At 44.2% G+C, this 12777-nt stretch overlaps 1 protein-coding gene across 1 annotated transcript; it reads right to left on the bottom strand.

Annotated features, from left to right (window-relative positions):
• Positions 1 to 9949: 9949 nt before the first annotated feature.
• Positions 9950 to 10138, bottom strand: LOC120094392 (thymosin beta-4-like). The gene has a single exon (XM_039082882.1). It carries the CDS (start codon positions 10136 to 10138, stop codon positions 9950 to 9952), a length of 189 nt encoding a protein of 62 aa, XP_038938810.1.
• Between the last annotated feature and the right edge of the window lie 2639 nt (positions 10139 to 12777).

The raw sequence follows: 12777 nt of genomic DNA, 5'->3' as shown, positions 1-12777 counted from the left end.
GCCACAGCTGACTACTGAGCGCTTGAAATGTGGCCACCAACATTTTTATTCTCTTGAATTTTGTTTAATTCAAACTTAAATAGACGCATATGACTAGTGCTTACTATATCAGACTTATGAAAAAGAGAGTAGAGGGTGTGCTGTGGGGTGAGGTGGTGCAGTTCAAAGAGGATGAGAATCTGGATTCAGTCTCCGGAACCCATGTGAAAAAAATCCAGGCACAGTGGTGGTGCACGCACATAATCTCAGCACTGGGGAGGCAGAGATGGGTGAGTCCTTGGGGCTCACTGGCCAGCTAGCCTAATTAGTGAGCTCCTAATTAGAGAGGCTGTCTGACATGGATGCTGGCACTCTGGGTTCAAATCTCAAGCCTCTTGCTGATAAGATCTACCTCACAGTAGTCATGTGTTGCATACGGAGAATGGAACCTCGAGCCCGGGAGTCATTTACTAGTGTAGTCAACTGTCAGAACTAGCCTCAGAGGTCTGGGAGAGGCTCTGCTTGGGGTCATGCCCCTTTCCAAACACCAGAGAACCCGAGATGTTCCCCTGCTTTGTTAAGTTGTTGAATTTGCCTTAAAATTCTGACATTCACAAATCCCTTCACTTTAGATTATTTATTTTGTTATCTTTGAAATTTTCCATTGTGTATATTCCTTACACATGGTATCATTACATACAAACATTCTTTTTTTTTTTTTTTTTTTTTTGTTCTTTTTTTCGGAGCTGGGGACCGAACCCAGGGCCTTGCGCTTCCTAGGTAAGCGCTCTACCACTGAGCTAAATCCCCAGCCCCACATACAAACATTCTTAAAGTGGATGTATTCATTTTTATTTACGTGTGTATGCCTGCACCTATGCATGTGGGTGCTCTTGGAGGCCAGAAGTGGACATCAGAGCCCCACAACTGGAGTTATGGATAACTTGAATCACCAAACACCGGTGCTGGGAGCTGAACTCAGGACCTCCACAAGAGTACCAAGGGCCTTGACTGCCGAGCCATCTCTCCAGCCCCACAATGACATCTTTATTCAGGTAATTGTTCAATCCCCTTTGTTCCCCTAGGAATTTTGGCTCCTACTTTTTTTTTCCCTAGGTTTTTTTTTTTTTTTTTTATTAACTTGAGTATTTCTTATATACATTTCAAGTGTTATTCCCTTTCCTGGTTTCCAGGCAAACATCCCCAGGCTCCTACTTTTGATATCAAGTATCCACACACGATTTTAGGCATACTAAAGCTATATAAAATCTTCTATATATAATCTTCTATATTAAATCTAGGAACCGCAAATGAAGGAATCCCATTACCTTTTTGGTTTTTACTTCAATATTTTGCTCTTATTCTGAAAAGCAGGCAAGGCAGACTTATGGATTTAATTTTGCAAGCAAGAAAACAGACCCATAGTGGGGGAAAATCAAACAAACAAAAACCCACATTGCCCCAAATTGTTCTGATGAGCTACCAGGGGATATAGTTCTCCCTCTGTGGGTCAAAGCGAAGGGTCACTCTATCCCAGCCTGGAGGACTGTCTTCAGACTTCAATCCTGCTGTCTTTGGCTCTGTAGTCAGTTTAAAGAATAGTGTTTGCCCTTGCACTGACGCCAAGCAGTTCACGAAATCAGCACATGACTCTGCCTTGCTATAGAGAGCCCCATCCTCTTGTCAGCTAGCACTGCTCTCCTCTTCTGCCGCCTCCTTTCCTTGGCCTAATCGTGGCTTGCTCGCTTGGAACTATTTCCGCAGTCCCCAGTGTTAATCTAGAACTTGGCATGTCCATTCGCTTCCATTCTCATGCCTATAATTATTTAATTGCCTTCTTTAATTCCTGTAAACAAGAAGTCTGTCATCTGAGAGCAGCTTAGCAACAGTACAGGCAGACAGTGAAAATCCAGCTAGGAAAATCACTTGCTTGCGGTGCACAACAGCACCCCCTTTTGACCAAGGCATTCCAGTTTTAAGGGACCCAAATAAACTCAACATAGTTTATCGAGATGTAATTGTTGGACAATTAGGGGTGTGTGTGTGTGTGTGTGTGTGTGTGTGTGTGTGTGCACATGTCTTCGAGAGTGCACAGAGGCCAAAGGAGGTCTTGTCTGTTCCATTACTCTCTGTTTTATCCCCATCAGACAGAGTCTGTCAGTAAACTTGGAAGTAGGCTGGTGGCCAGTAAGCACACTGCATCCTCCTTTTTCTGCCCAACCCCAGCACTATAGTTACAAGAGTATGCAGCCTTACTAGCTTTTGACATGGGTCTTAGGGTTTGAACTCAGATCTTACAGCTTTCGGGCAAGTGCTTTTATGCACTGAGCCATCTCCCAAGCTTCCAATGCTCATCAAACCATCCCAGTTAAGATAATACAAATTCCCTTCACGAAGAGCTTTTCTTTTTCAGGATTTGACTAATATGGATTGTTCAAAACCATGAAAGAAGTCAACACTTCTGTCAAGAGTAAGTTGACACTAGTTCAGTTGGTAGAATGCTTGCTTGGCATGCATAAAGTCCCGGGTTCCATCCCTACCACTGCATGAACTGGAGTGGTGGCACACACCTATAGTCCGCCCACTGGGACAGGTCATCCGTGGCTCCATAGCAAGTTTGAGGGTACTGTCCCAAGTCAAAGAAAAAATTTAAATAGATAAGTAAAAATAGCTTTGTTGAGCTGGAGAGATGGCCCAGTGGTTAAGAACACTGACTGCTCTTCCAGAGGTCCTGAGTTCAATTCCCAACAACCACATGGTAGCTCACAACCATCTGTAATGGGATCCAATGCCCTCTTCTGGTGTGTCTGAAGATAGCCACAGTGTAGTCATATAAATAAATAAATAAAATCTAAAAAAAAAAATCAAAAAACAAAAACAAAAAAACAAACCAAAAAAATACCACAATAGCTTTGTTGTTTTTTTAAAAACAATGTTCTTTTTAAGACAAATTAATCTCTTCTTTAAAAAGGGAGGTGGTAAGGATGCAGGGCTTGCCTAGCAGCACAGAGCCCTAAGTTGGACCCTCAGAACCCCATAAATGTGGATATGTTGGCCTATACCCACAACCCCAACACTGAGAAGGTGGATGCAGAAGGACCAGGAGTTAAGGCCATCCTTAGCTACATAGTGAGTTTGAGGCCAGCCTGGGCTACATGAGACCCTGTCTCAAACAACAAATAAGTAAGCACTGAAAACAAAAGCTAAAAAGCATGGGGAGGGGTTCCTTGTCTATCACCAGTCACACTGTCACAGACAGAACTACTGCAGCAAGGACTCTCAGCGGCCAGACAGCCACTTTGTGTAGCTGCTCCCTGTGTGGACTGCCTCACGGAGCACCAGCCACAGTCACCTGGGGTGGGAAATTCTATTGCAGACATCAGAGAAGTAATTTAAAAAGTAAGATAAAAACATGAGTAGTGAGCATGGCAGTGATCACCTTTAATCCCAGCACTTGGGAGGCAGAAGCAGAGGCAGGGGCAGGGGCAGGGGCAGGGGCAGGGGCAGGGACAGGGGCAGGGGCAGGGGCAGGGGCAGGGGCAGGGGCAGAGGCAGAGGCAGAGGCAGAGGCAGAGGCAGAGGCAGGTGGACCTCTGAATTTGAGGCCAGCTTTGTCTACAGAGTGTGTTCCAGGATAGCCAGGGCTACACAGAAAAACCCTGTCTCAAAAAAAAAAAATTAAAACATATAGGGGCTAGGAATGGCTTTGTGGTAAGAGCCCTCTTATGGGGAACCCAGGTTCTGTGCTCAGCAGTCAGAGAGAGGCTCACAACTGTCAGTGACTCCAGTTCTAAAGGATCAGAGACAAGGTGTGCACATGGTTCACAAATATATAAGCAGGCGAAAATTCATATACATAAAATAAACAAAATTGTAAAATAATTAAAAACCCCACGTAACCAGGCAGGCTATAATTCTAGCACTTGGGAGGCCCAGGTGGGGAGATTGCTATGTGTTCAAGGCCAGCCCAGGATACTTAGTGAAGAGTCCCAGGACAGTCTAAGCTATAGTGAGACTCTGACTCAAAAACAAAAGCAAACAAGCAAAAATGTGTGTTCACACACAGACACAGGTCTGTCTACATGAGATAGCTCCTTCACTCCAGTTCCAGATCTTTCAGACCTGCTCCAGACGGGACACCATGGGGGAATTTCCATAATTAACCTCTGTTGGGATCTCCGGGCAGAAGCCTGTTTGAGCACTGGTTTCCTGCTATTTCCCTCCCTGAAGCTTATCGTCGAGGAAATGGCAGACATGAAGCACAAAGGCATCTGGGACCTCGTGGCTTGGCGTGGCAGCTTTAGGTCTTAGGGATTTTAGATCTCTCATGACTAATATTTTTACCCAAGACAAAGAATAGGAAGGAAATACAAATTCCCCTGAAATCCCATCGCCCAGAGCAAGAACTGTAATTCCAGTGATTATTCATTAGACATTTCTATGTAGTATATACACCCAGTATGGCTACTTCTTCCCATGCTTAGGACTGCAGTTTACAAGTATTTCTGTAACTGCTATATTTTGGATTTTTTAAAAAGACTCACTGTGGCCTTGAACTCGCAGAGATTGTCCTGCCCCTGTCTCTCCAGTGCTATTAAACAGATGTGCCACCATACTCTACCTGAGTTATTTTATTTTTTAATCGTGTGTGTGTGTGTGTGTGTGTGTGTGTGTGTGTGTGTGTGTGTGTGTGTGTGTGTTGGAAATGGAGCATGTACATGTGACTGCAGGTACCTTAAGAGGCCAGAAGAGGGCATCAGATTGAAGTTGTGCGCTGCCTGTTGTGGGTGCTGGGAACTGAATTTGGATCTTCTGCAAGAACAGTCAGTACCTGCTCTCAAATATTGAGTCATCCTTGGCCCTGTAGTTAATATTTTCTCTCAGAATATGCGATGGATAGATTTCTGGGTCAGTAACTGTAGACTAACACTGAGATTGCTTTCCCTTCCTCTTTCTCCTCCTCCTCTTCCTCCTCCTCCTCTTCCTCCTCTTCTTCCTCCTTCTCCTCCTCCTCTTCCTCCTCTTCCTCCTCTTCCTCCTCTTCCTCCTCTTCCTCCTCCTCCTCCTCTCCCTCCTCCTCCTCCTCTCCCTCCTCCTCCTCCTCTTCTTCCTCCTCCTCCTCCTCCTCCTCCTCTTCCTCCTCCTCCTCCTTCTCCTCTTGATCCAGGAGTACTGGAGATTACACTGAGAGCTTGCATATTCTAGGCAAGCATTCTACCACCGAACGCCTGCCCCCAGGTTAACATGGGATTGTTAAAGGGTGACAACTATTTGCATTATTTATAAACTGAGATTTATTCTTCCTGTCTCCTATTTAAAAAAATTTTTTTGTTACGTTCATTCATGTTGAGTAGGAGGGGAGGACGCATGTGAAGGTCAGAGGGCAACTTTCAGGAGTCAGTTCCCTCCTTCTCCACGTGGGCCCTGGAACTCAAATCATCAGGCTTAGCAGAAAGTACCTTTATCCACAGAGACATTTTGCAAGCCTGTCCTTTATTTTTGAGCTTTTGGGGGGGTTTAAGATTTTATTTATTTTATGTATGTAAGTCCACTGTCGCTGTCTTCAGACACACCAGAAGAGGGCATCAGATCTCATTACAGATGGTTGTGAGCCACCACGTGGTTGCTAGGAATTGAACTCAGGACCTCTGGAAGAGCAGTCAGTGCTCTTAACCTCTAAGCCATCCCTCCAGCCCTTGGGGGAGGGGGTGTTTTTAAAAAGAATTTATTTATTTATTTTTACATGTATCAGGGTTTTGCATGTATGTATGTATGGATGTATGTATGTATGTATGTATGTATGTTATGTGCATTCGACCCCTGCAGAGACCAGAGAAAGGTGTTAGATCCCTTGGGACTGGAGTTACAGATGGTTGTGAGCCACTGTGTGGGTACTGGGAATTTAACCTGTGTTCTTAACTGCTGAGCCATCTCTTCAGCCCGTGAATTTTTTTTTCCTGAAATACCACTAGTACACAGTGACAAATATCCTCTTTTCAGTTTTTTGCTTTTGTGAGATTTTCTCTTCAGGGTGATTTTCCAAAGGGAACTAGTTTAATATAGCAATGTGTATATTCTCTGCTTTGATACAATTCCCTATCTGCCTTCTGGAGATGCTCCACCAATGTATACCTCTCTGAGCACCGGCAGAGGATCTCTGTCCACAGTCACAAGCTTTGCTTTTTGTCTGTGTCTGGGTTTAGATGCCACCCATGTTGTCTAATTCAGCCTTTTGAGCAGTTGAAGTGCTTCCCAGCAGATGCAGCTGTTTTTTTTCCAGGTTTATCATCTTGTTACTTGCAGCTCCGTTCTGTTCTCCAGCTCTTCTCATGTCCTCTTGGCCTATAATAAACCTCGGTCTTTCAGCAACTTCTCTGCCTTCTTTGGCTTTATTTATTTTTCGCTCTGGTAATTTTGAAAGGATATACCTGCTTTTAGCTCTGTGAGTGAGGTTTTGTGCCTTTTACCGTCATATGTCTAGATTGGTCTCTCTCAAACCAGGGAGACGGCTCACAGGGTAAAGGCGCTTGCTGCCAAGCCTGAGGATCCGAGTCCCATCCCTAGGACCCACACAATGGAAGGAGAGAACCAACAATCAAAAGTTGTCCTGTGCGCCCTTCTGAGTGCTCATACACGCCGGCGAGCTTCACACACAACACACACAGAGAGAGAGAGAGAGAGAGAGAGAGAGAGAGAGAGAGAGAGAGAGAGAGAGAGAGAGAGAGGTAAATGCTGAAGAAAACCAGAATGCATTTGTCTAAAAGCAACCGTAGCTTTCATTTCCTGTGAGAACTGATTTTCCATCAATCTTCTGAGGTAGTCGATAGTTTGCATTTTCTTTTGATCCCCCTACCTGCCCTTTTCTCTAAGCCTGGGTCATTTCATCTGAGTGCTTCCCGTGTCCTTAAAATTATTCTGGAATTAAACATTAGCTCTGGTTGGGTCTGAGCTCAGGTGGCACTGCTTGCTCACCTGGCTGAGCACTGGGATCACTGCTGTTCAACACCTGGAGGACAGTGTCATTCCAGAGGAATGGCTTTGTCACGGAGCCGGTGTGCTCTAGCTAGTCAGGGTTTCCCCCTGAGCACTCTCCTTTGGTTCTCATAGGAAGCCTTGAAAAATGCCACTTATCCCCCACATTAGATCTGGAAACAAGCAAACGGAGATTTAAAAGCTTGTGTGGCTTGTCTTTATCCAGTCTGTCACTGTCATTTAGCTGACAACCACTTTCAAAAAACCGAGAATGATAGCATGAAAACTGAGTTTCTGCCAGAGCACATACTTTTCACAGGATACAATGAAGCCCCTTTTGCTCAGTGGAGGGTAGTACTATTTATGGAAAACCCACTTGAAGTAGATAGAGGTCTGTCTATCTCTCCAGTTAGGCATTTTCTGAAGGACATCACATGGATGTACTGAAGGACAGTAATAGGCATTACATTAAAAACAAATGAATGTGAGCCGGGTAGTGACGGTGCACACCTTTGATCCCAGCACTCAGGAAGCAAAGGCAGCAGATCTCTGTTGGTTTGAAGCCAGTCTGGTCTATGGAGCAAGTTCCAGGACAGCCAGGGCTACACAAAGAAACCCTGTCTTGAAAAATAAAGCAACTCAAAGAAAAAAAAAAAACCAACAAAAACAAAATGTGGTCAATAATAATGGAAAACACTGAATTACTCATAGAAACTTCTGGAAGAGACCAAGGAGATGGCCTAGGAGGTAAATGTACTTGCCCAGTAACTCTGACCACTTGGATTTACTCCCCAGAACCACATAAAGGAAGGAGTAAACCTACTCCACGAGGTTGCCTTTTGACCCTCATGTGCTCTCTGGTGCACATGTGCTCCCAGATCACAACACACATAAGAACAATAAAAGTTTTTATTAAAAAAAAATCTGGGAGAGGGCCTATGATAAAACTCACTTGGTAAGCAGGGCATGTGCAAAGCCCTAAGTTCAATCCCTAGGCTCTCATAAAGCTAGGCATAGTCATTCCAGCACATAGGTGCAAGGCAAGAGGATCAGGAGTTTAAGATCATTCTCTGTTGTGTAGGAGTTCAAGTTCTATGTGGTATATGTGGGATCCTGTCACACACACACACACACACACACACACACACACACACACACACAGAGAGAAAGAGAGAGAGAGAGAGAGAGAGAGAGAGAGAGAGAGAGAGAGAGAGAGAGAGAGAGATCGCCAAAAGAGTTGGTTTGGCAGGCTAATACATCATGAGGTTACAAGAAGACATTATACATAACAGTTTAACTTACTAATAGGATCCTGATGGTCTATGAGACTCAGTTAGAAAATACTTAATGTTGATGGAAAGCCAGGTCATAGTGGTATACACATTTAATCCTGCTGATGCCTTTCTATCTTTTCTTTCTTTCTTCCTTTCTTTCTCTTTCCCTTTCTTCCTTCCTTCTTTATTTCCTTCTTTTCCCCCTCCTCCTCTCTTCTTCCTTCCCCTCTTCTTCTTCCTTCTCTCCTTCCTCCTCCTCCTCCCCCTCCTCCTTTTGTACTTTGAGTTAAACTACAAGCACTTACCATAAGCCCTACTGCTGGGCTGCTTCATGAGCCCTTGCTAATTCTTCTTATTCCTTCAGAGTCAACAGTCCTTTGAGATGGAGGTAGAGATAGAGTCATTGTGTTTCTAAAAACTGGTAGAACATAATTTTGTGAAAGTGAAAAATTACTGAAAATTATAATTTTCTCATTAAATACTTGAAACTTAGCACCACAAGGCAATTTTACAGCTGCCTGTTGAAATGTCCCCACCTTTTAATCTTAATTCTTAACACCACTGGGCTGTCCAGCCCTCCTCCAGCTCCTTGTGTCTCCCCAGTGCTTCCTGGTTTCTTTGCTTTTGACCCCAGTTTTTCTTTTACAGCTCCATTTCTCTCATCCTTTAACAGCCTTTTTAGTGAGGACTTATAAAAGGGAGCAAACCCATCCTTTGTGTGTCTGGAAATGCTAGGCTACTGTGTCCCTTCAGAACTGGTAGCCCTCTGTTGGCTATGGGACTCCTTGTCCATGGGAGGTGCACCATCAGTCAAACAGTGGGCCTGCCAACCTTTGGGGATAAGCTTTGTCATCTTTCTGGTGACTTTGAGATTTTTCTCTTTGACTTTGATGTCCCCACAACTCTATTTCGTTTTGTCTAAGGGGAGGGTGTGTTACTTTAACTGCTTGGGAGGGTAAGCTCTTTTCAACTAGAAAGCGAGGTCTTACAGCATTTTGATGGGTGGTGGTGGACAGATGGCTCACCAGGTAGAGAGCCTTGCCACCAATCCTGGCAATCTGAGTTCGATTCCCAGGCCCCACGTGGTAGAAGGAGATTGTCCTATGATCTCTGCTCATACATGTGGGACATGCACCCCCATACATACTCATACACATGAATAAATAAATGTAAATTAAAAACAATCACTCTCAATTTCAAAGATAGTGCCTCTTCTCAGCTTTCTTTTTTTTTTTCTTCAGGTTTCAAAACTTTATTTGCATATTAAAAAAAATCGTGTGTTCCAATAATTAAAATCGTTTGAACAAAAAAAAAATGCACTCTGATTGAACTGCGTTTTATATCCTGCAGGACATCTTGGACCATCTTTATTTTACGCTCTATCCCACCATCTCCCACCCAGCCTTTTCCTTCACCAACATGCAAGTTCTTTTCCCTCTCTGCCAGCCAGGTCAGCAGGTGGGCCGGAGAAGCAGGGGGGGGGGGCGGGCAGGTGTGTGTGTGTGGGACGTGGGGAGGAGAGGGTGTGGGGTGGGCAGTGGGGGGGGAGGCAGGGGAGGCAGGGGCTGTGGCAGGTGGCGGGTGTGGGGGGGGCGTAAGTGGGGGAGGAGGGGGGGGCAGGGGAGGCCTTCCTGGTCAGTAGTTCTGCTTCTTTGATGTGAAAGGGGGCAGCACAGTCATTTAAACTTGATCCATCCTCTTTGCATCTTATGAAGTTAAACAGCTCAGGGAAGTAAAATAAGAAGGCAACGCCTGTGGAATGTACAGTGCAAATCGGCGGCGCTCGCCTCATTACGATTCTCTTGTTCAATGGTTTCTTTTGAAGGCCGAGGATTTTTCTCTTGCATTTCTGTCTTCTTCAACTTCGACTTATCGAATTTCTCCATCTCAGCCATATCGGGTTTGTCAGACATGATTGCTAGAAGGAGCTGAGAGAGCTGGGCAAACAAGGAGAGTCTGATCTGCTCAGAGGTGGCTGCCGCCTGTCCTCTTCTCAGCTTTCTTTTTCACTTTATTTTGGCGTATTTTGTTTAGCTTGAGATGATGGCTTCACTATATGGCTTTTAACTTGCCGGACTCAACCTGTCCTCTCCAGCCACCTGAGTACCTGGGACTATCCATGCAGACCACACTGAAAGCTGGCTTGTTGTTGTTGTTGTTGTTTCATTCTGGTTAAAAATGAAACAAAAACTGGATAGTGGTGGCGTACACCTTTAATTCAAGTACTTGGGAGGCAGAGGCAGGCAGATCTCTGTGAGTTTGAGGCCAGCTTGGTGTACAGAGCAAGTCCCAGAACAGCCTAGGCTACACAGAGAAACCCTGTCTTAAAGAACAGAAGGGGGGAGAAAGAAAGAAAGAAAGAAAGAAAGAAAGAAAGAAAGAAAGAAAGAAAGAAAGAAAGAAAGAGAGAGAGAAAGAAAGAAAGAAAGGAAAGAAGGAAAAGAGAGAAAGGAAAGAAGGAAGAGAGGAAGAAAGAAGGAAGAGAGGAAGAAGGAAGGAAGGGAGGAAGGGAGGAAGAAACAAAGACAGACAGACAGACAGACAGACCCCAAACTTTTCCATTTCTTTTTCTGGTTGTGCTTTGCTGAGATAGGATCTCAGGACAAAGGTGGCTCCAACCTGATTTGTAGCTAAGGATGACCTTGAACTCATTTCCTGGTCCTCCTTCCTCCAACTCAGTCCTTCACATAGTCGCCCTAAGGTGACTTGAACATTCTTAAGTAACTTATTAAAAAATCTCTTTGCATTGTTCTGTTGTCTCGTGTTTGGGAGTGAGTTTTCTGCCTGTCCTTTCTGCCTCTTTATCTTATCTATTACTTCTTTGTGTGCTTTCTAATTCTTTACTTTGAGCTTATCGGAACTTTGTTCTCTACAAAGAGATATGGACTTTGAAGGTGTATCTTAAGAGACCAACTTCATACAATCCAACTTTTCCTAATTAAGGAAGAAGATTTTGAGTTTGTTTGTGACAAAGACTGGTTATCCTAAAACTAAAGTCCTCCTGTCACAGCTTCCGTCAGAGTTGGCAATGCATGTGTGACCACTGTTACAGGACAGGAAGAGGTTTTATTGGGTTTTGTTTTAACTAAAGTTAACATCTGTCCATTTTGTGTATGTGTGTGGGCACATGTGCCCCTGAGAATGCACGGAGGATGGGAAACAGCTTTCAGGAGTCCTTCCCGTCCATCAGATGGGTCCATGGGATGGAATATGAGTTGTCGGGCAGTGGACACTTTTATCCATCGAGCTTTTATTTTGAAATTTTAGTGCAAGATGTTTGTATATGATACAAAAGTGAACGTGCACGCATGGTATGTCTGATTAAGAATGTATGAATAGATTACCTTTTCATTAAAAAAAACATCTTATTATTGTGTGTGCCTGGTATTTACTGTGGGTGTGCATGCCATGGTGTGCATGTGGAGGTCAGAGATCAGCCTCATGGAGTTGATTCTCTCCTACTTTTGCATGGGTCCTGGGGATGCAACTCGTGTTGGTTGGCAGGTTGGCAGCAAGCACCATTACGCTCTGAGCCATCCCACAGGCCTTGTTCCTGCATTTTATGTGGCGTCGCATACAGACAGATTAGTGGATCAGAGTCTAGAGTTTTAAAATCTCTCATGTTTCTGAGCGCTCCAGTCCCACGTTTCATCTCAAAGCAGTGACTGCTCAGCTCCAATTTCCATGCCTTTGTGCTGGGAAAAGGAGTTTGTTGTTCTCAATGAAATCAGCTGCCTGATACTTGGGCGCTGTTTTCACGCCTCTGCTAGCTGTTGCTTTCTCCTCCTCAGGGACAGAAGGCACTGAGGCTTGAAGAATAGACTTCTTGTCTAGCTGTACAGGCCTGATTGGAATGCACCACGAATAATCCTCAAAAATCCCACACGATTCACTATTAGAGGAGAACCGGAAACTACTGCTTTTAAAAAAGATTTTAATGTGCACCAATTTCATTATGACATTTTGTGCATGTACACGGTGTATTTCGGTCACATTCCCTTCATTATCTTCTTCTATTCCCCTCCTATTCATGATGAGTCTCTTCCTCCCAACTACACCCCCTTCATGTCTTTTTTAAATGGCCCAATGAATTTCATGAGGCTCGATTACATTATCTGTAAGAGGCTATTTACAGGAGCGTGGGCACCTAACCAGTGGCAACAACAACAACACACACACACACACACACACACACACACACACACACGGAGTGCAACATTTTTATATTTACTTATGTTTATTTTATGTGTAAAAGTGTTTTGGCTGCATGTATGCCTGTACACCACAAGTATGCCTGGTGTCCAGGGAAGCCAGAAGAGGTGTGTCAGATCTTTGGAACTGGAGTTACAGACTGGAGAGCCACCGTATGGGTGCTGGGAATCAAATCTGGGTCCTTTAGAAGAGCAACCAGAGCTCTTAACCACTGAGTCATCTCTCCAGAGTTATAAAAAAGAAACTATATTAATATATGTTAATGATTGTTATGTCAGTTACATGTTAAGGATGATAATACTGTAAATAAGTGTTGGATTTAATGACTCATATTCTTATC

This window comes from Rattus norvegicus, chromosome 8 (assembly GCF_036323735.1).
Source record: "Rattus norvegicus strain BN/NHsdMcwi chromosome 8, GRCr8, whole genome shotgun sequence".
Lineage (NCBI taxonomy): Eukaryota > Metazoa > Chordata > Mammalia > Rodentia > Muridae > Rattus > Rattus norvegicus.
Note: the sequence above shows the minus strand (reverse complement) of the source record. Positions and strands in the feature narration are given on the sequence as shown.